At 39.2% G+C, this 25864-nt stretch overlaps 1 protein-coding gene across 5 annotated transcripts in view; it reads left to right on the forward strand.

Annotated features, from left to right (window-relative positions):
* Nucleotides 1–25864, forward strand: part of ALG9 (ALG9 alpha-1,2-mannosyltransferase) — an 86847-nt gene that overhangs the window by 26804 nt on the left and 34179 nt on the right. For all 5 annotated transcript variants that reach the window (XM_030829691.1, XM_030829693.1, XM_003253126.3 and 2 more), the window contains exons 9-13: nucleotides 748–870; nucleotides 4142–4296; nucleotides 6247–6376; nucleotides 7007–7154; nucleotides 8327–8456. In XM_030829691.1, the coding sequence (XP_030685551.1) occupies nucleotides 748–870; nucleotides 4142–4296; nucleotides 6247–6376; nucleotides 7007–7154; nucleotides 8327–8456 (686 nt within the window). The remainder of the gene's footprint in view (nucleotides 1–747; nucleotides 871–4141; nucleotides 4297–6246; nucleotides 6377–7006; nucleotides 7155–8326; nucleotides 8457–25864) is intronic.

Below are 25864 nucleotides of genomic sequence, written 5' to 3' on the forward strand. Positions count from 1 at the left end.
TGTTGCTTTATACCAAACACATGTTGCCCAATGTAAGTGACTATACAATAGTGGTTGAGCATATCAAGGGGAAAGATGCTAGAATGTAAATGGGACAAGCAGGTGAAAACAAAATGGGAGAGGCCTGAATAGCTCAAACTAAGTTCCTTATTTTTATTTTTATTTGAGACAGGGTCTCACTGTGTCGCCGAGGCTGGAGTGCAGTGGCACGACCACAGCCCACTGCAGCCTTAACCTCCTGGGCTCAAGCAATCCTCCCATCTCAGCCTTCCTAGTAGCTGGGATTACAGGCATGAGCCACCACACGCAGCCACCAACTAAGTTCTTTTATCACTCTTTCCTTTGGTCTGCACGATATTGAGAGAACAGTTAAATTGAAATGGCAGTTTGATTATTTTAGCCCTATGTGGCTCTAAAGCTATTTAAATTATTTGGTGCTTCTCAAAAGTATTAGTTCTATTTGGGCATAGCAATTTGGGCTAGATATAGTGGTCAGTATAGAAAATACAGCTGACTATTTGAAACCTGATTTCTCCCTAAATCCTCATGACCAATCCCATTCTCTTCCATCTTCTGCTCTTGTGCTTCTTTTGTGTGGCTTAGCATGGGAAGAGTGGGCTGTGGACTCTCATTCCCATGAGGCATGGGATCATCAGTGTTACTGCAACAAAGAACATTATATGTCAAGCACCATAATAGGTGTTAAAGGCATCCACTAATGATTTCTTACCTTTATGTCTCCCTCAGGTACAGAACCCTGGTATTTCTATTTAATTAATGGATTTCTGAATTTCAATGTAGCCTTTGCTTTGGCTCTCCTAGTCCTACCACTGACTTCTCTTATGGAATACCTGCTGCAGAGATTTCATGGTGAGTGGCATAAGAGATGGTAGGTGTTTTGGGAGGAAAGAGCAAGTAATGGTGTATACCAAGAACTGAAGGAAAATCCTACTTACTTTATTTTCCACATTCTTCCTATGGAAATGGTTGGCTTACTGAATTTTCAGTCTGTGTTTGTTGATCCATTGAACCCTTGTGAAGATTTGGTGAATTGTGGCAAATTAAATTGACAGGAGGAAGAGCTTTATTATTGCTTTAAGTGAGGAAGTCAATATAATTTACACAGTCACCCAGGGAAGTAGAAATATTTATAAAATCTCAGAAGGAGGCCGGGCACGGGCTCACATCTGTAATCCCAGCACTTTGGGAGGCCGAGGTGGGTGGATCACCTGAGGTCAGGAGTTAAAGACCAGCCTGGCCAACGTGGTGAAACCCCATCTCTACTAAAAATACAAAAATTAGCCAGACGTGGTGGTGGGTGCCTGTAATCCCAGTTACTAGGGAGGCTGAGGCAGGATAATTGCTTGAACCCAGGAGGCAGAGGTTGTAGTGAGCCAAGACCCTGCACCGCTGCACTCCAGCTGAGCAACAAGAGCAAAACTCCATCTCAAAAAAAAAAATCTGAGAAGAGAACAAGCTATTTGAGTTTTCTATCTTTTAAAGAAGTGTATATTAACCTGATAGGTTGCTTAAGGTAATCCACGAGATAGTACTTCAAACAAAAGTATAAAATCTGAGCCATACAGGGATTTCCCCAAATTTGATAGTGAAGTAAGGGAAGCTTTGGACTTCCTCAGAAGCATGATGCTTTTCTTTGTTCCTTTTTGTTTCTGTGTCTGCCTTACTGGAGAAAGTTTGGTTTGTCGTTTGCTTTGCTTGCTCTGATTCTGTAGTGCACAGCTGGTGTTTTCTCAAGTTGTCGTGGCTCTGGATGTCTAGTGCCTCTCATTTCTTTTATGGAAGACAGATTTGAACAGAAATTCATATGAGGTTTGGAAAAAGATTTAATTTCAGATTTTGCAGTCTGATTTGGATGCCATATGATCAGTTCCCCCATCCCACCTCCATTCTGCTTTTCTACTATTAATGGTTTATAATGAGTTCATTGTATTATAAGAATATTAGAGCAGCCTTCAGAGTCACCTTTTTTTGGTGTTAGGACTTTTGTTTCAACATAGCCATAATGCCATTATCCTAATAAAATTATCAGCAATTTCTTAATATCATCTAATACCCATTGATTTCCTAGATTGTCTGAAAAATAGCCTTTTATAGTTACTTTAAAGCAGAATCTCAACAAGGGTCACGTACTGAATTTAGTGTTATATTTCTTAAGCTTTTTAAGAAGACCCCCATCTTACTTCTTTTCTTTCAAAGATTTCTTTAAAGAAACCAGGCCATCATCTTGCATAATGTCCCACATTTTAGACTCAGCTGTTTGCTCCCTTGAGGTGTTAACTTATTCCTCTATCCCTTCTATTTCTTAAGGATCACTTTTTCTTTTTTTGAAAATAGCTATTTTTCTGACTATAAAAATAATTTATGATAGCTGGGAGCAGTGGCACGTGCCTATAGTCCCAGCTGCCCGGGAGGCTAAGGTGGGAGGATTGCTTGAGCCCAGGAGTTCGAGACCACTCTGGGCAACATAATGAGACCTGTGTCTCTGTTTTTAAAAACAACAATAATAATTATTTATGCTTGTGGAAAATTTGGAAATGCTTATAACATCGGTAAAAAAAGGATATTAAGCTGTTCTCTACAGTATGATAAAATTTTAAGTATAAAATATTGGTTTAAAATGCATAATGTATGCACATTATCTACCTAGTAAAAAAACATTTTCTGTTTTTTTCTTTATATTTTATGTGATTTTACAATAGAACCAATACTTTTTTTAAGAGAAAAAAGACCAGGCACGCTGGCTCATGCCTATAATCCCAGTATTTGGGAGCACGGGGTGGGAGGATTGCTTGAACCCAGGAGTTCAAGACCAGCCTGGGTGAGATAGCAAGACCCTGTCACTACAAAAAAAAAATAAAAAAATTAACCGGGCATGGTAGTGCACACCTGTAATCCCAGCTACTTGGGAGGCTGAGGTGGGAGGATTGCTTAAGCCTAGGAGGTCAAGGCTACAGTGAGCCATGGTTGTGCCACTACACTCCAGCCTGGGTGACAGAAAGAGACTCCGTCTCAAAAAACAAAACAAAAAACCTCCCCCTTAAAATATACTACCTAGAAAGGTATATATTCTAAATTATAATCTAAAATCCCATAATATCTTAGAGCAAAAGTTGAAACAAAGTCTTGTTATTGTAGTTCAAGCATTTTTATCCCTAAAGAATTTCGACAGTAAAAGTGATAGCCTAGGAATGCTAAATTAGGCGTAGCTAAAGTGGATCTTGATGATAGTCCTGATCTTGTAAACTAGCTTACTGTTAACATGGTGGCCACCAGGGGGCGCTGTCTATCTACCATTTGCCCGCATTTGCATTGTTCATTATCACTCCTGTAAACGCAGTAGGAGATGCCTTCACTGTGGGTTGCAGGCTTATCACTCATTGCTCATGTACCTAACCACGGGAACTTTCCAGCGGGCTCTTGGATTTTAGTGTTCATTACATTCCTTTAATTCTTTCACATGCTTTAAGTACATTTTTGTTCCAATTTGGGGATCCGGAGTGGATGAGTATTGCAAAAAATGGAGAGAAATAATCACTGAACTTCCTTTAAGAGCATTTTTACGTTTTCTTTGAAACAAACTCTGTCATTTGTGGCTTGATGAAAACCAGTAATGAGTTTGACAATCCAACAATTTTGTTTTCCTTTGATCCATGGCTATTTGAACAGACTGATTGGTGTATAGATAAGAGGATTCATGTATTAAACAGAACATCGGAATTAAAACCCAAGAAATGAATTTATGTTATGCTTTTGGTTAAACACTCAGGAACCTTTTGTCTTAGTGGCAGGACTCATTAAAGGAGACGGCTTTTTTTTCCTTCATCTAATGTAGAATTTACTAAGTTCTATTAGCCATTAACTTGACATTTATTTGTGTCCTAACCAAATCTAGTATTGTGCTTGTTGTTAGAGTTTAGATCTCTTGGGAGAGCTAAGGAGTATATTCGTCTCTCCTTTTGATGCCTTTATTGCATTGGAGAAAGTGTGAACACAAGAGTAGAAACATGTTATGGAGTGTCCTAGGGCATACTCCTAAATTTGAGATCAAGATAACATTAAAACTAAATATGTTGTTTTGTTCTAATATAATGAAAGATGGGTATTTTTCTGTGTCTTGCAGTTCAGAATTTAGGCCACCCATATTGGCTTACCTTGGCTCCAATGTATATTTGGTTTATAATTTTCTTCATCCAGCCTCACAAAGAAGAGAGATTTCTTTTCCCTGTGTATCCACTTATATGTCTCTGTGGTGCCGTGGCTCTCTCTGCACTTCAGGTGAGTTTCAGGGAGAAGTGTATCTGCCTCATTCTTTTTTACTTATTAAATAAAAAATTGCTCACGAAACTTAAGTGCAAATTACAGAATGCTTCCACCTAAGATATTTTATCCATAACATTAAACCTGATATAGATCGTATTATTAAAGCTTCTTATATTGATTGCTTAGCTGTTTACCATACTCGTATTTGCTGGTTACATGTTTGCAGTGTTAATTTGTGTGTTACTTTGCCTCTGTTACCAACAGGAATCCAATTGCAGGATTCCATTCTGTGGCAGAGGTAATGGAACGTCTGCTCTTTGAACTGCTGGATCATAACAAAACTTGCTCAAGAGTTTGGGATCACAGCAGGCAGTTCACAGTATGGGGCACTTTGTAATCCTGGTTGAAAACCTGCCCAGGTCAATTCTCTGGCAGAGCTCATCTTAACTCTGTTTGAATATCTCTGTACTTAGGGCTTCAGTAGCCTCAGAACCCTGTATTGCCCTCTGCTACCATTTGCAGTTGGCAGAAAAAAAATAATTAGGATGATAGGTTTTTTTCTTAACAGGTTTTTTGAGATATAATTCACAAACCATACAGTTTACCTATTTAAAGGGTATGATTCAGTGGTTTTTAGTCTATTCACAGATGTGTGCAACTGTCACCATAGTCAGTTTTAGATCAAAATCCCTGTACCCTTTAGCTATTGTTCCCCCATTCCCTTTCTCATATCTCCCCAGCCCTAAGTAACCATTAATCTACTTTCTGTTCCTATAGATTTGCCTATTCTGAACATTTCCTATACATGGACACATATGTGGTCTTTTCTGACTGGCTTCTCTTAACATAATGTTTTCAAGGTTCATCAATATTAGGTGATAGTTTTAAAAAATAATTTTAATTATAAAAGTAATTGAACTTTATTGCAGATAATGTAGGAAGTAGTAAAAGAAAAATTAGTCACATTAACCTAACAAAAACTCCTCCCAGCATTTTTGTATATCATATACCAAGGTTTGTTATAGTTGTGATAATAAGTATACATGTAACTTTATATCCCTTTTAATTTAATATTGTAACATTCTCTGTGCTTATCATTTTGGTAGCTGTAGAATGTTCTGAGTTGGATATAATAGATAACATTATTATGTAATATATTGACTTGATTTTATATAATTACTGGATATAATTTATGGTAGAATTTATGTTGCTCATTTATTCAGTATTATAAATACTGCTAGGATAAATATCTTCATTTAGATATTTGGATTGATTCCTCAGGATAGATTCCAAAAAATTTGAAAAGGGTTCAAACAGATTTATGCCATTTGTTATATATTGGAAAATTGCTTTCTGAAAGTAGTTTTCTGTCTAGAAGGGAAGGAAGGAAGGGAAGAAGTGTGAGTAGAAGGTACTCAAAGACAGCAGAATTCATGCATGTTTGTTTATATTATATTCATCTAGTTTGTAAAGTCGTTTAGCATATAATTAAGAGCATGTTCCTAGTGTTCTGTAAGGGGAATTCTTTTTTCTTATTTGGTCATGAGACCTTTTTTTGATACTGAAAGATTTGATAAAAACTTTGATAAAGATTAGTACTCATTATATCAAAAACAAATTGAAATACTTTATATATCAAAACCACCAAAAAAGCATTGCTTAAATATTTAAAAAAATAACTTATTAGGACTATAAATGCTAGCAAAATATTCAAATAATTTTCCTATGAAGCTAGTGAGATTTTACTGTTGGCAAGCCCTCTGCCTGGCCAAGACTACAGGTAGTCTTAGAGGAGTTGGCTTTTATCTTAGAGTTTGGAGTAAGTACCTCACTGTTTGCAAATGCTCAGATCCCTAATAGAACCTCTTTTTTGGCTTCGCTCTTGATGTTACTGTGATGTTTTGTAATTATGTATATTCTACAAGTTATATTTTCTTTTATCAGCACGGTTTTCTGTACTTCCAGAAATGTTACCACTTTGTGTTTCAACGATATCGCCTGGAGCACTATACTGTGACATCGAATTGGCTGGCCTTAGGAACTGTCTTCCTGTTTGGGCTCTTGTCGTTTTCTCGCTCTGTGGCACTGTTCAGAGGTAGATCTTCTAAGCATATCTTAACCTACACTGACGAGTCACTTCCCCTTAGGTTTTACTTGATTCATGATTATATAATACATGTTTGGCTTATACTAAGAAGCCATTTCTAAAAAGAGAACCTGTAGACTTAATATTAATGAGTGGGATATGACTTCTGTATCTTAGGATTGAAGAGAAGATTGAGAATTCCTTTTAGTGGGATTAACTACATTTTTTGTCTATTTTTGTTGTTTTTTTCTTTTAGTGGATGCTGGTAAACTAAGGAAGCCTTAAACTTAAAATGCAAATTTGGGCTAACTTCTCATGATTATATTCTTTCTTATAATCATTGTTTGGATCCATAATATTAAAATATGCTCAAGGAAAATGAAGTTAAAAAGGAGAAAGAGCATAGAGAGGGGCAAGAAAGCCAATTATTTTTGGCAGAATAGGGCCTCTGCTGTAACCATGTTCCCAGCTAGAGAGACATTTTATACCTGTAGAGCAGGCGTCATGCTGGAATGGCTATGGCCCTTCCTGCCTTTTAAATTTCATGTGGCTTGCAGTGCGACATTAATGAGCAGTGTAATTAAAGTCAGAATCTCATCTTACTCATCTCTGGCTCTCACTAACTGTTCTCCCTTCCAGGATATCACGGGCCCCTTGATTTGTATCCAGAATTTTACCGAATTGCTACAGACCCAACCATCCACACTGTCCCAGAAGGCAGACCTGTGAATGTCTGTGTAGGAAAAGAGTGGTATCGATTTCCCAGCAGCTTCCTTCTTCCCGATAAGTAAGTTGTCCCTTAATTCCCATGGTTTTAAATGAAGGAGTAAATAGAGCAGTTCTATGTCAGTGTCTTCTAAGTTTTGTTTTCTTTTGGAGTTTTCACAGAGAGTTATTGAATTATTTACCATGTTGGAGAGCTGTGGGGCCTGTGTACTGTGTACCTGCCTGCTGTGTTCATTAGGCTCATTAGGCTGAGGGCTGGGTCTAGGTAGACATTCTGCACTGCCCGTAACCGCAGGTATCTGGGGACTTCTGAAAATGCCCTGCGTCCTAGGCTTTTGCCAGTGGCTCTTCCTGGGGATTCATATTTACATTTCTATAATTATCTGTTATTAATCCTCTTCTAAAAGTGGTCTAGAAACTCCAGCTAGAAGAGAGAAGACATTCTTGACCCAACAACAGTGAAAGTTCTCCACCATTATGTGGACACTGGGGAAGCCTGTGGTTAAAATATCTACAGCAGTTTCCTTTATGCTTTCTGTGGTTCCGAGAGCATAGGCCCTAAAGTTCTTTGTAGTTTGCTTCATTTGGCCAGTGAAGAGTCCTATGTAGGTTAAAGGGAAATCTGGTTAAGATGAGTCATGTTGCTCCATTTGAGAACTGGCTTCAATAGCTTAGCTTTACTGGGTAGTAGTTTCTTATGCTTCATAAAGACCCGTGTCAGTCATTAATGATTAAATTAAAACTTGTTTTTTTAGTGTTGACTTTAGCCTTTGCCTTTTACATTTGAAATAGTTTTATAGATAAAGATATGTTTGAGAGTTACTCTGGAACAAAGTATTTCTCCCATAGTGTGTTCTCAGTGCCATGTATTGCATTTCGTTCTTTTTCTCCACACCTGATAATTTGCTTTATTTGATAAGTCTCTCTGCCCACATGGTAATTGACAATAAGCATTGGCACTTCTCTGGTTTTTTGATGATATGACTATTTGGTTGTGAATTTCGCTGCTAACAGTTGGTGAAATGGGTCAAGAGACATCTAATTGTAAATTTCTCAATGATTTTGGACTGACTTGTGACCTCTGCCTCCATGATCCCTGGTTGAGGTTTTAGCAGAAATATTTTTTCTTCAAGAGAAATGTTTTTCACATGATTTTTCTGGCTTGTTTGTTTCAAGTACATTTAGCAATATTATCCCCCTGTGTTTTTCTTATTCTCCTTATGTTTCTGACAGTTGGCAGCTTCAGTTCATTCCATCGGAGTTCAGAGGTCAGTTACCAAAACCTTTTGCAGAAGGACCACTGGCCACCCGGATTGTTCCTACTGACATGAATGACCAGAATCTAGAAGAGCCATCCAGATATGTAAGGGCTACATTCTCTTCTTGCGTCTCTGAAAAGAATTCTATGCATAAAAGTCTGTTGGCATGTATATTAGAGCATTGATAAAATGAGAATTTCTTAGAAAGCAATTTTTTTAAGGCCGGGTGCTATGGCTCACACCTGTAATCCCAGCACTTTGGGAGACAGGCGGGATAATTGCTTGAGTTCAGAAGTTCGAGACCAGCCTGGGCAACATAGCAAGACCGCATTTCTACAAAAAATTAAAAAATAAGCCAGGTGTGGTGGCTTATGCCTGTAATCCCAGCCATTCAGAAGGCTGAGGTAGGAGGATCACTTGAGCCCCGGAGTTCAAGGCTGCAGTAGGTCATGATTCCGCTACTGCACTCCAGCCTGGGCAACAGAGTGAGACCCTATCTCAGAGAAAAAACTGATATTTTTTAGGGTGAGGGGTATAACAGCTTTTGTTGAAAAAGAGTAAACAGTATCACTTTTATTTTCAAATTAACCTCTTTATTTTCTATGTAAAACGTATAATTTAATTTTGAAGGTTTTGGGTAGGCTGGAAGTTTTCTTATGGTAGAAATTTGAACCATTATTCTGAAACTCTTATAATTCCTTGGCCTATTAAAATCCTTGATAGGGAACTTTCAAGTTATCAGGTGGACCTTTGACCTAGCTATTAGTATATTCCGGTTTTAACAAATGAACAGTGAAGACTGTTTCCATAGTGAATGCCAGGGAGCAACCTCTGTCAGGGCCATGATATTCTCCCTACTTGTCTTTACACATTCTGAGATCCCATGCGAATTTTATTTCGGTTCCTTTGAAAGGTGACACTTTTGACATTTGATACCTATGAAATCTTTGATAATGAAAAAGGTAAGAAGTAATAAAGATAATGCTCCTCTTGGGTCACAAAGACAGTGTAAGATCATTGTCTAGAATTATTAGAAAGCACATTTTTTGGCAACCTGTCCGTTAAAGAAATTTGTAACAGTTTAAATGTCAGCTATATTTAATTTACATTTTCTTATGTCATATGCTTAAAATGTAAAATAGCGAGACTTCCAATTCTCTTCTGAAGCAAACCTGCAGCCACATCTGGTCTTTTGTCTCCCAGATTGGGGCTGGTTAGAGTTCCATGGAGACCCTCAGGGTTTATGAGTGAGATTCTTATTGTATGAGCTTTAACTATAAGCTATGAAAATGGACACTTAAAGACACAGCCTTGAGCTGTTCCCTTGTAAGATAGGCATTTCTACCACATGGCTTGTATTAGAGCTTTATTCTTTTAATTTAAGGCTCTTGATTCCTGTTACAATGGAAATACCCTTGGGCAGGGTAGACTGTTGCAGGTCATTTTAATTTTATCTGCAGATATGAGTCTCCTGAGTGCAGGGCATCACTCTAGAGACGCTGGACAGTCAAAGGGTGGGAAAATACACTGTCATAGGGGGACAGTATGAATTCAGAGTGATGTTATTGGAGCTTTGCTTTAGGAAGAGGTAGTAAAAATGGAGTAGTAAAAAAAAGAGCAGGGACTTTGGGGTTGAGTAGGCCTGCATTCAAATCTCAGCTCTGTTGCTAAACTCAATAACCTTGGGCAAGTTAGCTTCTCTGTTTAATTTCAGTTTCTGTCTGGAAAATGGCACCTACTTTGGAATTATGATATTTGATATTATGTCTCTCTGTAGCAGAAATGCAGTGTTCTTATGCTTGCACAAATGTTCTTAATCTGATAAAGGTATATTAGACAGATTCGAGGTAAAGAAACCCAATCTCTCCCCTTCCTTCTTTTTATTGTTTCCTGTCCTGGTAATTTTATTCCAGTGTGTCCAGACTCATCATTGCCTTTTCCACCCCAGTGACTTTGCTCATATTGGTGACTGTGCCTGAACTACCCTTGTGTCTCTTCTCACACTATCAAAATTATCTTCCTCTTTGAAGTGAACTATTTAAGTCCATATTGAGCAGACCTTCCTTTAAGTGTCCTCAGTATTTATCTGTGCAGTTCATTTAGCCATTTAATTTTCTTGGTCTTAGTTAAATATTTCCGATACTGTATCTTTCCCCATCAAATGTGTGAATGCCATGAAGAGAATGACTGCACTTTGTTTCTTTTGTGTTCACCATAATGTCTAGGATGGTGTCATATACTCATAGTTCACTTTTACATGCTTTTTCAGTGGATAATGAGTATTCATTGTCATTGTGGTAAAGATGTTGAGAGAAAGCTGGCTAGAAAATCTACAGTGGCCTTTTGCACATTTCTTAGGCTTTTATCACTGGTTGTCTTAGTTAGATCTTATTTCCATATTTTCTGCTGTCAGACAGTGTTAAATTTGATTAAATGACTCTATATGAGCTTTACCCAAAAGGTGATGATTTTTCAGAATGCCAGTAGGAGTCACCAAAATGCTGGCTGATAAAAGCGGGGAAAAACAAGTGATTTATGTCTGCTGGGTGGCAGCTGTGTCCAGCCCTTTGAATGCGAGGGTTTATTTTGCTTATCTGTGGTGGCAGAATCATGAAAATTAGGCATGGACCTTTTTTTTTTTTTTTTAGTTCATCAGCTTTTGTTAGTGATAGTGTATTTTATGTGTGGCCCAAGACAATTCTTCTTCCAGTGTGGCCCAGGGAAGCCAAAAGGTTGGACATCCATAGACAGTGTCTGTCATTGCACCCATCCACATTCCTGAGATGAGTTTTCCTGCAGAGTTGCCTTTGTGCTGTAGTTTCAGTGGACTTCCCTGCATGGGGTTCAGGGGCGGGGTGCTCTCCAAATCCAGTCTACTCACCTTTAACTCTTTGGAAGTAGCAGGGATGTTTGCTGGCTTAGTATTCTTTTTTTCATCATCCACGTGGCCCTCATGCTGGCTTACTCTTCATCCTACATGAACTGTGATAAGGGATTTATCTCTTTCAGTTAACTGTTTAAAAAGATATTTGTTTTCTTGTGATAGTGAAAGTAATATGTATTCATTGTAAAATAATGAAAGTTATAGACAAGAAAAAAATCAATCTATCGTCTCATTACCCAGGTATTACTACTGTTACCATTTTGGTGTTTCTTTCCTTTCACTTTTTCCCCCTTGCACATATATGTGCATTTGTATGTAAACAAACATCTCAATTATTTTTTAAAAGGTGTTATGTTTAATTCTTTAAGAAATAGTGCCAGGATCATGACTGTAATGCCCATAACTTTGCCCTACATATAGGAGCACATGTTGTACAATGCTTATGTTTGTTACTTTTGGCATAAGTCCTGGTTTTTAGTCCAGGTTTATTCAAGATGGCAAAACAATGGCATTCTCTATCTTTCTTGCGCATGCTAAATAGCAGCATTATTTTTACCTGCCCTTTAGCTCTGAGTGGCAGGTTTTAGCCAGCCTTTGGCTTCAATGCTAAGTGCTCCAGCCTGTCCCGTTTCTATTCTGCATGGAAACGAGGAAAGATGTATGACTTTTTTTATTTCACTATTTTCTTTACCTCTGGGCTAATCAAGAATTAGGAGTGAATAAGCGTAAAGGTTCTGTGGTTTGTACTGTACCATTATAACTATATCGCAGAAATAATGTTTTTGCTGCATATTTTTTCATGGTAGGTATTGAATAGCTATTGAATATCTCATAATTGAACAGGAAGCATTTACAGGGGTACATGCCAAGATTGCCAAGATTTTCTGCCAGAATCAAGATCTAAATTTGGAAGATGCATTCAGTGTCACCTCTTTAGTTCTTGAAAAACTCAAATTTTTGTTCACTATTTCAAGGTGAATGATACACTTCCAGCTCCAAATCTGGTATATGATTTAGGAGTTACCTAGTCAATGGATGAAACCTTGGAGGAAAAAACAGCTCTTCAGGAGACAGCTTACAGAAAAAGACTTTTTTCTGACTTTAATGCTTAAGCAGACTTACTGGAAGTTTTCCTGTTTTATTTCTTTTTAAGAGACTGGATCTTGCTCTGTCACCCAGGCTGGAGTGTAGTGGTGACATCATAGCTCACTGGAACCTCAAATTCCTGGATTCAAGCAATCCTCCCACTTCAAGCTCCTGAGTAGCTAGGACTACAGGCGTGTATCACCGTGCACAGTTAATAGTTTTGTTTTTTCTAGAAACGAAGTCTTGCTGTGTTGCCCAGGCTGGTCTCAAGCAATCCTACCGTCTTGCCCTCTCAAAGCGCTGGGATTATAGGCATGAGCCACCATGCCTGTCCTCCATCTGTTATCTTTGAAAACATAGATTGGTCATTGATTTTTTTCCTAAGCAGTAATATAGTCAGTTGTGCTACAATAAGATATAAAATTATGAAAAATTATTATGTGGTAAAAACCACAAAGCTTATTGGGAAAACGGAGTTAGGGACACAATGCTTAAAAAAACTTTGTCAGTTAAAAAAGAGATTAAAAGTTAGCCACGCATGATGGCTCATGCCTATAATTCTAGCACTTCGGGAGGCTGAGGCAGGAGGATAGCTTGAGGCCAGGAGTTTGAGACAACATAGTGAGATTCCATCTCTACAAAAAAACATAAATAAATTAGCCAGGTATGGTGGCTCATGCCTGTAGTCCTAACTACTCAAAGGCTGAGGTGGGAGGATTGCTTGAGCCCAGGAGTTTGAGGCTACAGTGAGCTACAGTCATGCCACTACTCTCCAGCCTGGACAACATAGCAAGACCCTGTCTCTGAAAAAATAAAAATTGAAAGAAGATTAAAAATGGTAGCATGATTTTACATATTTAAATGGTTAAAAGTGCATAAATACTACAATAAATGTGGCACTTTACTTTGGAGAAGACTTGAAGTTTGCTTGTGGCCTGGCATTGGAAGGATTGCAGCTTGTAGTAGTAAAAGGATTATCTGAACTCTTACAAAAGTTATAATAGCAAAGGTGAATGGGTGGATGTGGCTTATAATACAGTGAACTGAGAAAGCTGGTAGATATATTTGTGTGTGTATACACTATGTGTATTCCTATGCTGACTGGTTCCACTGAGTGTACTTTTCTGCATTCACCTAGTGTTTCCTGTGAATTAAATGACATAATCAAATGCAAAAATTAAATTATGCTCAAAGTGTTCCGCAATATATCCCTTGTGTTGGAAAAAATTTGCATTTTCAAAGCTAGTATTAGAACAGAATTGACTGTATGTCAGTCAAAACATTCTTTATTTCATTCTTCTTTATCCCTGCTTTTCCAATTTAACCAGTAAAAAGAATCATAGATTTAGAAGGGAACTTAAAATATAGTCTGTGATCTTTTTATTTTATGGGTGAAAGAACTGAGATCTAGAGAGATTATAACTTGATAAAGATTAGCCCTAGGATAAAAGGCTTGGTTTCAGGATTCTTCAATATTATTTTCATACCACCTCTTTCTTGTTTTTGTGTGATAGCTAACCATTCTTTGATGTTACAAGGCCAAATAGACATTAAGTAGCTGAGCATTACTTTCTGTTTGTTCGTTTTGTTTTGTTTTTCAGAGGCAGGGTCTCACTCTGTCACCCGGGCTGGAGTGCAGTGTCATCATCATAGCTCACTATAGCCTCGAACTCCTGGGCTCAATCGATCTTCCCACTTCAGCCTCCTGAGTAGCTGGGACTACAGGTGCTGTAAAGACCCTGTCTCTACAGAGAATTTGGCTGGCCTGGTGGCTCATGCCTGTAATCTCAGCTCTTTGGGAGGCCGAGGTGGGTGGATCACCTGAGGTCAGGAGTTCAAGATCAGCTTGGCCAACATGGTGAAACCCCGTCTCTACTAAAAATACAAAAATTAGCCAGGCATGGTGACATGCACCTGTAATCCCAGCTACTTAGGAGGCTGAGGCAGGAGAATCGCTTGAACCCGGGAGGCGGAGGTTGAAGTGAGCCGAGATGGCACCACCGCACTCCAGCCTCGGTGACAAAACGAGAGTCTGTTTGAAAAAAAAAAAAAAAAATTTAAATTAGCCACTACCCCTAGCTAATTTTTAAATTTTTTGTGGAGAGAGGGCCTCACTGTCTTGCCCAGGCTAGTCTCGAACTCCAGGCTTCACGTGATCCTCCTGCCTTGACCTTCCAAAGTGGTAGGGTTACAGGTGTGAGCCACTGTGCCCAACTCATTACTTTTTTAAAAAATTACTTTCCATTTCTATTTTATATGTGACAGGTACTTTAAGTAGTAAATATTATGTTTAACAATAAATAAAAATGATCAGGATTTCCCCGACAGTCTTTCCTTTCTTCTCTTTTTCTTCCTTTCTCTCTCATTTTATCCTTTCTCCTGCCCTTTTTAGAAGTCCTTATTGGAGGAAAAAATAACTTGCCCTATTTGTTTCCTCACTAATTGTTATCAGTCTTGGGTATCAAGGCAAGCAGATTCAAATTGCTATTATATATACAGTGCAATTAGATTAGAATCTACTAAGAATGTAATTGAAGAATGTTCAAAATACTTATTTAAAGTTAATTTTTTAGTATTCATTATGTTGGCATTTAGAAATTAATTGATATTTCCATGATGTATAATGATTGAATGAACAAAAATTTTTACCTATGAGTTTAGATTTTTACAGTGCAATAAATTTTTACTTGTGAGTTTAAAGATTCAATCAACAAATATGTATTTAGCAAGGCTGTATGGGAGACAAAAAACTAAGACAGTCTGTGGCTCTGGAGGACAACTACTTTTTAAAATTTAACTGGAGCATATCTAAAAGAGGAAATGAAAAGACAGAAAAATACTTGAAATTTTTCCCTTTCAGATGTTTCCTGCCAGGCCTCCATGTTCTTATTTCAATAAAGGAAATATCATGGGAAGATATTGATGATTGGCTACATGATAGTGGCAAGAGCATTGACTGGAAGTTAGGAGAGTCTGTGATTCTTTTTTTTTGTTTTTTTTTTTGAGACGGAGTCTCGCTGTGTCGCCCAGGCTGGAGTGCAGTGGCGCAATCTCGGCTCACTGCAAGCTCCGCCTCCCGGATTCACGCCATTCTCCTGCCTCAGCCAGTCTGTGATTCTTTTCTGGAATCAAGTGAAGTGTATTTTCCTTTTAAATGACTGGGAATTTCTAAGACCATTGACATTTCTTTGCTCCCCTTTCCAATTTGCTGAAACTACACCTGAAATCCAACTGGAGTGTTTATATTTTAGCTTATCCCATTACCTATTTTCCTGTCAAATATTTTATGGCAGCACAGTTTACCTTGAGACATGTGTCCTGAGCTGGGGCCCTCATGACCAGAGATGGAAGTCTACATGCTGCTTCTGTCCTGGAAGAGATGAGTACTGTTAGAGGCTTACTCTGTGCTGTGTCCTGCTCCAAAAGTGTGATGCTGGTGTTTGAGAGTCGAGATGATGTCACTGAAGACTGCAACCCTGACAAAGTTTCTGTTACAGCTGATGAGGAAAAGCTGTGACAATATTTATTACCACCCAGCTCTCCTTAGCTCACTCCTCCCCCAACAAAATACACACTTTCTATTATTGGGATCTCAACCTCTGTTTCAGGCTTTCTATTTCCTTTGAGAATGTGTAGTTTTGTTTACATCTGAAGTGGTATTAAATTGTTATCCTTAACATATGCTTGTTGATAAGATGTAAACAATGTGATATTGATGATCGATAAATTGGCTTGAATTCCCCCACTGTTACCTTTTTCTCTTTTGGTTTAGAGGTGCTTATTTGTTCTTCTCTAAAGCTTCTAGTGGGTTGAAACAGAAAGAAGTCACATTTCTTTCAAAATGAGTCTTAAATGCTTGTGTTTTACAAAATTTTAAATTAAGGCATATTTTTAGCTTCGACAGCTGGTTGATATGTAGCCTGTGACTAATGAAATGAAACACATTTTTGTTTCATGATCATGTGTTAATGTCACCCTACAATTTTGTTATTTTTGATGCAAGAAAGTGATTAAATCTGAAGAAACAAAAAAAATGGGCTCTTTGGTTATACTTTAAGGCAGATTTAAATCCAGTCTTTTGATTTTTGAATTGTAGATGATGTGGTTATGATCTCAGATTTTGCAGTGTGAGATATTTATAAAATTGAGAGAATAAATTTATTCTCTCTGGTTGTAATTCAAGTCATGTTACTTTAGCTTTTAGACCTATGGAGCAGTAGACACTTGGTGTTTTCAGGGATATAAACTGAGGACTCTCAAGCTAAAAATAGTCACAGTAAAACAATATACGTAACATGATCCAGATCTTGTAAAGAAAAATCAGTATCTGCAGAGAAGTTCTGGGATATATACTAACAGGCTGATGGTGATTTTCTTTGGGTGGGAGGACTATAAGTGATTTTTTAAGATTTTGTTTTGTAATAATGTTTTGATTTCATCGTGGAAAAAAAATAACCATAATGGGGGCTGTCACTGTGATATCTTTGATACACCTACCAAGAAGATCTGTGGTGGACTTGAGCAACATTCAGTGTGTTTTCAGTTGACCTCAAGTTTTTCTTCCTTGAACATAAGGACTTTCAACTCAAAATTGGAAGATAAGTTTTCTATCAAGTAATTTTTCCCTCTTAGCCTTCAGGCCTCTTCTTAAGTCATTTTAGTCATATTTAATACTGTCTTTGCTACTCTTTCCACAAATTATATCTTGATTACTTCAAAAAAATAGATGTGGTTTACTGATTTACAGGCTCCAAGGAATGCTTTTTTTTTTTAGAAACCTAGGACTAAAGAGGATGCCGCAGTGCATAAGGCAAGTAGGTTATTAAACTCTTCCAGGCAGAAGTGAGTTAAGGAATTAAATACAAATTTAAATAAAGTTAATTTTCCAGTTGTTGGGGTTTGGACAGAAAGCCTTGTCTGTCCTGTAAGCATGCTGAAGACTAACCATTGGCGGCGTAATTCCAACAGTTTCGAATCACTGGCTCAAGAAGACAATGATGTATAAATATTATCAGCATAATCATGTTCATCTCCTTTTTTTTTTTTTTTTTTTTTTTTGACGGAGTCTTGCTTGTCACCCAGGCTGGAGTGCAGTGGCACAATCTTGGTTCACTGCAACCTCTACCTCTCTGGTTCAAGCAATTCCCCTGCCTCAGCCTCCCGAGTGGCTAGCTGGGATTACAGGTGCACACCACCATGCCTGACTAATTTTTTTGTATTTTTAGTAGAGAGAGGATTTCACCATGTTGGCCAGACTGGTCTCAAATGCCTGACCTCAGGCAATCTGCTCGCCTCGGCCTCCCAAAGTGCTGGGATTACAAACGTGAGCCACCACGTCCGGACTCATCTCTTATCTTTAGGAACCTTTTTTTTTTTTGAGACAGGGTCTCTCTCTGTCACCCAGGCCAGAGTGCAGTGGCATAATCTCAGCTCACTGCAGCCTCCACCTCCCTGGTTCAAGCGATTCTTGTGCCTCAGCTACCAAATAGCTGGGATTACAGGTGTGTGCCACCATGCCTGGCTAATTTTTTGTATTTTTAGTAGAGACAAGGTTTCACCATGGTGGCCAGGCTGGTCTTGAACTTTTGACCTCATGTGATCCACCTGCCTTGGCCTCCCAAAGTGCTAGGATTATAGGCATGAGCCACCGTGCCTGAGCATTTTTTGTTCTTAATCACTGTTAAGTGTTTCTTACTCTTTTCGTTCATTGGTTGATTCAGCCATTCATCCAACTTTTTATCGTCTCTATGTGCTGAAAATAGGTGACAGAAAGCATAATCTCCTGTCTTTTTTTTTTTTTTGAGACCGAGTTTCACTCTTGTTGCCCATCTCGGCCCACTGCAACCTCCACCTACTGGGTTCAAGTGATTCTCCTGCCTCAGCCTTCCGAGGAGCTGGGATTACAGGCATGTGCCCCCCGCCCGGCTAATTTTGTATTTTTAGTAGAGACGAGGTTTCTCCATGTTGGTCAGTCTGGTCTCAAACTCCCGACCTCAGTTGCTCCACCCGCCTCAGCTTCCCAAAGTGCTGGGATTACAGGCATGAGCCACCATGCCCGCCAATCTCCTGTCATTTAAGAAAAGTCCCTTATAAGAAAAAAAAGGCAGAATTATGGGGAAAAGAAGGAATTGAAAGAAACAGAAACAATGTAGGAAGCAGAAATATTTCCTGATAGATTAAAAATTTGGGGTTCATAAAACAAAAACATGCTCTTCATATTATTTATGCTTTTAAAAGAGAACAATCAGGAAATAAGAGCTGCTAGAAATTAAAAATAAAGGAGATTTTTAAAGTCAGTAGAATGATTAGAGGATAAAATTGAAGAAATCTTCCAGACTATAATAATACAAAACAAAACAAAAACAGAGATAGAAAATAGAAAAAGAACAATAAAATCGGAATCCAGAATTTAGCTAACAGGAGATCCAGAAAGAGAAAACAGATGAGACGGAGGAGAGGAGATTGCCAAAGGAATCATGTGAGACTATCCCCAGAACCGAAGGATACCAGTTTTCAGATTGCAAGAGCCTGCAGAGCATCCCTGAAATGATGAATGAGGAAAGATCCATACCAAGATACATCAAGTACCAAAAGAAGTTAGTGTATGTTACTATTTGATAATTGAAAAATCAAAAGCTTGACCAGGAGAGGTAAGGATCGTTTGAACCCAAGATCGTGCCACTGCACTCCATTCTGGGCGAGAGAGTGAGACTCCGTCTGGAAAAAAAAAAAAAAACCTACCAGGAGAAAAAGCCGGAAGAGTTGAGTGGTTGTCTCTGGGAAGTTGGACTGGGGAATAAGGAGGGTACTGCTGTTTTTCATAATAAGCTTCTTGTACTAAGTTTTTATTTTTTTTTTTAACTCTGGATATATTATTTATTTTGTCATCCAGGCTGAGTGCAGTGGTACAGTCACAGCTCACTGCAGCCTTGACCTCCTTGACTCAAATAATCCTCCCACCTCAGCCTCTCAAGTAGCTGGGACTATGGACCTGCAGCACCATAGCCAGCTAATTTTTTATTTTTTGTAGAGATAGGGTCTGGCAGTGTTGCCCAGGCTGGTCTCAAACTCCTAGACTGAAGCGATCCTCCCACTTTGACCTCCCAAAGTGTTGGGTGGGATTACAGGCACGAGCCACTGCACCTGGCTGCTGCCTCTCTTCTTCTTCTCCTTCTTCTTCTTCTTCTTCTTCTTCTTCTTCTTCTTCTTCTTCTTCTTCTTCTTCTTCTTCTTCTTCTTCTTCCTCTTCCTCTTCCTCTTCTTCTTCTTCTTTTCTTCCTTTTTCCTTCTTCCTTCTTCCTTCTTCCTTCCTTCTTCCTTCTTTCTTCTTTCTTCTTCTTTCTTCTCATTATTATTATTATTATTACTGAGATGGAGTTTTGCTCTTGTTGCCCAGGCTGGAGTGCGGTGGTGCGATCTCCACTCACCGCAACCTCCACCTCCCAGATTCAAGCGATTCTCCTGCCTCAGCCTCCTGAGTAGCTGGGATTTCATGAAGGCATGTGCCACCACGCCCGGCTAATTGTGTATTTTTAGTAGAGACAGCGTTTCTCCATGTTGGTCAGGCTGGTCTCAAACTCCTGACCTCAGGTGATCCGCCCACCTTGGCCTCCCAAAGTGCTGGGATTACAGGTGTGAGCCACCGCACCCAGCTGTATATATTATTTTGATAAACCTAAAGGTGAATTTAGAAAAGGACATAAGTCTTACCCTCAGAGTCTAGTAGAAGAAACAAACTTAAAATATTATTAAACAGTGTACTGAGGGCCATAATGTGCATAGAGAAGGTGAGAAAACTCTTCGTACTTCAGCCTCACATAAGAGGTAGCATAGGAGTTGAGTCTTAGAGGCCGATTAAGAATTTTCTGGCAGAGGAAGGGGAAATTGACATTCCAGTCAGAAGGAACAGCTTATGCAAAGGCTTGAAGTATGAAAGAACATTGAATATTTAGGGGAAATTAAATGGCTTGAGGTTTCTAGATTTTAGTTAATTGAGCAGAAGCATTTCTCATTTCTTCTCTGTTTCATTGTTCTCACATATTTGTGTATGTGACGGTGTTCTCTGGCAAATTTTACATTTGTTTAAAGACAAGGGTTCATGTTTGTCATTAATCTTTCAAACCTTCACAATGCCTGACATAGGGATTATACACAGCAGGTGATTTTTTAAAATTTAAGTGAAATACTCAAATAGCCCTTCATTTAGTCTTTCTGAACTAAAGAGAGGCCTCCCCAAACCTTGTTAATAGTAGAAATTTTGACCAATTAGGACTCAAGCACTACCATTTTTCAAGGTTGTTTATATTCCAGTAAGAGTACCAGGTTACAAGCACCTGGAGAACAGGGATCATGTCTAGCTTTCTCCTGTCGTTTGTTTCTAATGTAAATTGACAGAGGTTCGTATTTGGCAGATTTGTGTCCTAACTGGTTCCCTATCAAGTTTGATATGTTGCAGGAAGATGGAATATTTGTCTTTTAGCTATGCTAGGTCTATTTCACACAGATGTTTCTGAATTCTCTGTTCAGGGTCATTTATGGAAACTAATTCAAAGCCTGGGAGCCACGCCTTCCTCATGCAACTTAATAAAATTTCATAGGTTGATGCAAATATTAACCTGGGTAGAACTTTATCTACTGAATTTATATTCTTCTGAATGGGTGATGAAAATAACTGTGAAAAGGTTTGCATTTAAAAAGACATTCCCTCTTCTTAGATTGTAAAGTATATAGCAGGAATTAATAATGCAAACTAACTGATTAAGCACAGAAATTATGGTAGGAAAAGATTTTATAAGTGTGTTTTGCCAACTCTGGATAATTGAAAATTAACTTCCCATTACTTTTTACTTATGCTTTGGTATAATGGCTTTATTCAATTGGCTGAATGCCACTTAAAGTTTATACATCTGATATTGTCCATCATAAGTTGGAAGCTCCTAAAGGGAAGATATCTATCCATGTATTTGTCTTCCTCTGGTCCGCTTGCAAACTGTAGTAACAATATACAACCCGTAAAGAAAAAAATGGAGATTTTGACAAAAATGGTGACTATTTGTATATATGTCGACTTAATGCTAAAGTAGAAATTCTCTAAAATTTGTATGATTTTTCTTTTGTTTCCTAATTTAGTACTTAAGAGGACTTTCTTAATGGTGGCAGTGATAGTGACTTTAGTCATAAATATTAATGAATTTCATTCTATATCATAGATGCATTCTTAAAATATTTTATATACACTATTTTAAAATTCCAATTTATGAAAGAAACCCAGAATTTGTCATAGTAAAGCAAAAGAAATCAAGCAATCTCCCATGATTTCTCAGATTTCTAAATCTGCATTTTTGTATAAAGTAGTTTGTTTATTTTGAGATATGTTGTTGAGAACTAAGAGATATCATCCAGTTGGGCTTCACTGAGTTGCAGTACCACCATCCTGGGTGTTCACCCTTGTGTACTGATTTCACAAGGGGGACAAATAGTTGCAATTCACATAACACCTCTCATCAATTGGTAGTGGCTTACTGGAGCCTGGGATGAAAGAGCATGATGACATTGAATACAAGCTCAATGGAAGAGTGCCACAACTGATTGGTGATGTGGAATGTGAACAGTGGGAAGGGAAACAACCGTTGGAGCTTTCTTTATTTGCCATCACCTAACTTCAGGATAGATCTGTGTGGTGATCTAGGCTCTATAGATAAGACATGTGACCTGTTCCCAAATCAGACTTTTTATATAGATAAAGCACTTAGAGATGAAGAAGCACTGTAAAAATTTAGAATTTTTCAGGCACGTAAGCCCACAAAATTTCTGTAACCTTTCCATATTTAACATTGGCTTCAAATAGCTCCTTGACATCAACAAATTGAGAGAATTGAATGATCTTATTTTGCCTTTGCCATTTGTGACACGTTTCTTAACTGTGTTCAGTACTAGAAGCAAGACATAGACTTTCTAATTGCTCAAGACTTGGCAGTGTAAAAGCAAATCCTGTATATTTGTTACCTCCAGCACAGGGCTTTTAATATGGAAATGTATGTAATGATCAGCAGCAGTAGTTTAGAGAAGAGTAGAATCAGCAAAGGGGAGTATATTTGCAATTGTGAGGAAATTGCTTTCTCTACAGTTGCTTTCTCTAGAGTTGAGTTCCAAACCTTTTGGAAAGGTGGTAAAATCTCTGAGCCTAGGTTAAGTTACTTCCCTAAATCACAGAGCTAGAGGCAGAGTATTCAGTGGTCCCATCTCCTGATGCAAATGAAAATATTAGCTAGATTTAAATAAAAAGAGCACTTAGTCAGAGGCAGAAGATACAGAGCTTCCTTTTTTTTTCTTTTTGAGACAGAGTTTCGCTTCCGTTGCCCAGGCTGGAGGGCAATGGTGTGATCTCAGCTCACCGCAACCTCTGCCTCCCGGGTTCAAGCGATTCTCCTGCCTCAGCCTCCTGAGTAGCTGGGATTACAGGAATGCGCCACTGTGCCCAGCTAATTTGTTGTATTTTTAGTAGAGATGGGGTTTCTCCATGTTGGTCAGGCTGGTCTTGAACTCCCAACCTCAGGTGATCCGCCCACCTCAGCCTCTCAAAGTGCTCGGATTGCAGGCGTGAGCCACTGTGCCTGGACTTTTTTTTTTTTTTGAGACAGGATATTGCATTGTCACCCAGGCTGGAGTGCAGTAGCATGATCATGACTCACTACAGTCTCAACTTCCTGGGCTCAGGTGGTTCTCGCAGCTTGCCCTCCTGAGTAGCTGAGACTACAGGTGCACACAACCACACCCAGCTAATTTTTGTATTTTTTTAGAGACGAGGTCTCACTATTTTGCCCAGGTTTGTCTTGAACTGCCCACCTTGGCTGCCTCCCAAAGTGTTACAATTACAGGTGTGAGCCACAGCACCTGGCCTTTTTTTTTTTTTTTTTTTTTTTTGAGACTGAGATGTGCTTTGTCACCCAGACTGGAGTGCAGTGGTGTGAACACAGCTCACTGCAACCTTGACCTCCCAGGCTTAAGCGATCCTCCTGCCTCAGCCTCTCAAGTAGCTGGAACTACAGGCATGTGCCACGGTGCCTGGCTAATTTTTGTATTTTTTGTAGAGACAGGGTTTCACCCTGCTGCCCATGCTGGACTCAAACTCATGGGCTCAAGCAATCTGCCCACCTTGGCCTCCCAAAGTGCTAGGGTTACAGGTTTGAGCCACTGGGCCCAGCACAGAGCATTATTATAGTCTGCTTTTCTATTGCTGTCATTTTGGAGCATTAGCCACTTCTAATGTTTGTCTTATGGGTGCTTGCTGATATAACCTGTGTCTATCTCAAAGTCCCACAAGTGGGTATTAATGCAGTGTGATTTCTGCCCAGTGCTCTGAATGTCAAAGTGAAGAAATTCAAAGAAGCCTGGGTAGCCGGGCGTGGTGGCTCATACCTGTAATCTCAGCACTTTGGGAGGCCAAGGCGGGCGGATCACAAGGTCAGGAGATCGACACCATCCTGGCTAACACGGTGAAACCTCGTCTCTACTGAAAATACAAAAATTAGCCAGGCATGGTGGCGGGCGCCTGTAGGCTCAGCTACTCGGGAGGCTGAGGCAGAATGGCGTGAACCTGGGAGGCGGAGCTTGCAGTGAGCGGAGATTGTGCCACTGCACTCCAGCCTGGGCAACAGAGCAAGACTCTGTCTCAAAAAAAAAAAAAAAAAAGAAGCCTGGGTAAACAGCGGAAGTCACTATGACTCTTAGCCAAATGCCTCGTCATCTCATTAGTGACACACATGAATGGACCATTTCTGAAAGAACAGATTCCCACTGTTCCTACCTATGATCCAGCAAAACCACAGCCAAGGGAATGGGCTTGGCGGAGTCATTGGGAAAAGAAGACCCTGTCGAGCTTGACTCTAGTCTGGCATGGTGGAGAGACATGAGAAATGTAGAATAAGCAGGAGGCCCCAGGGGTTGGGGATGATCCCCAAGGGGCTCTGGCTTTTGGTGCTGCTCTGGGGACAGTGCCAAGTAGGATATTTGACTGGGGCAGTACACTTGTCAAACAGTAATGCAGGTGTGTTAAGGTGAGCTCAAGGAGGACAGAAGCCTCCCGTGGAACAGAAGGGGAAAAGCCCACTTGATCTTGTACAAATACAGAGCATGGAAGTAGGACCTTATAGGAAAAAAATACTGATAATCCATTTTCAAATATGTAGAGCATATGCAATAGGATTTCTTTTTACTTTTTTAAAAATTTTATTTTTAGAGATAGGGTCTCGCTCTCTTGCCCAGGCTGGAGTGCAATGGTGCAATCATAGCTCACTTCAGTTTCAAATTCCTGATATCAAGCAATCCTACCACCTCAGCCTCCCGAGTAATGAGGATTACAGGTGCACACCACCATACCTGGCTAGGGTGTGTGTGTGTGTGTGTGTGTGTGTGTGTGTGTGTTTGTGTGTTTGGAGACAGGGTCTCACTATGTTCCCAGGCTGGTCTTGAACCCCTGGCCTTAAGTGATCCTCCTACCTTAGCTTCCCAAAGGATTACAGGTGTGAGCCGCAATACCTGGCCCTACATTTGTATTTTTTATAGTAAAAAAGTTGTGGCTAAAATGGAGTCAAAAGACATCTTAGAACTTCTTTACATGCAGAAAGTTCTGGAAGGTTGCAGAACTGGACTTGATTATCTCTAACATTTTGTCTGTGAATTGAGAAAGGCAAGAAATACCAATTTGGAATTTGAGTTAATGCTATGGTTTGTGTCCCCCAAAGTTCATGTATTGGGAACTTGATCCCCAATGTGTCAGTGTTAGGAGGTGGGACCTAATGGAAGGTGTTAGGGTCATGGGACCTCTGCCCTCATGAATAGATTAATGCCATTATTGCAGGAGTGGTTTATCTCGAGAGTCGGTGCCTTGTAAAACAATGAGTTCATCCCCTTCTTGCTCTCTCTTGCCCTGTCTTTGCCCTTCTGCTATGTGCTGCCTTCTGCCATGTCTGGTAAGAAGGCCCTTACCAGACGCCAGCACCTCACCTTGATTTTGTACTCCTCAGCCTCCAGAACTGTAAGGAAGTAAATTTCTGTTCTTTATAAATTATCCTGTCTCAGATATTCTGTTATAGCAATACAGATTGGACTAAGACAGTTGCTCTTAAGTGTGATTCTTCTGTTTATTTCCTTTGGATTCTGTAATCCCTTTCCCAATAGCAGGAATGCAGTCATAGATCTGAATAGAGTCATATATTTTGATGGCACAGTAAGAAGGCCCTTACCAGACACCAGCACCTTGATTTTGTTTAGTAGATTTACTACAATATGATGTGATCTTTATTGTGTGGTATTATGGAGGAAATAGATTGTCCTCCAGGGGCTAGAAGCTGAGGGAAGAAATTCTTGGCACTTAAAAAATAAGCTGGTCATAATTTTGAACAGCATGGTGTTGGAAGTTGTCCAGCATCCTGGTGTGGCTGGTCACCATTCTTTCCTTCCACAAATACTTTTTGACTGCCTGAGATATGCCAGGTACTATACCAGGCACCAGGTTTATTGTGCTGATAAAGACAGATTCAG

This window comes from Nomascus leucogenys, chromosome 15, assembly GCF_006542625.1.
Source record: "Nomascus leucogenys isolate Asia chromosome 15, Asia_NLE_v1, whole genome shotgun sequence".
Classification (NCBI taxonomy): Eukaryota; Metazoa; Chordata; class Mammalia; order Primates; family Hylobatidae; genus Nomascus; species Nomascus leucogenys.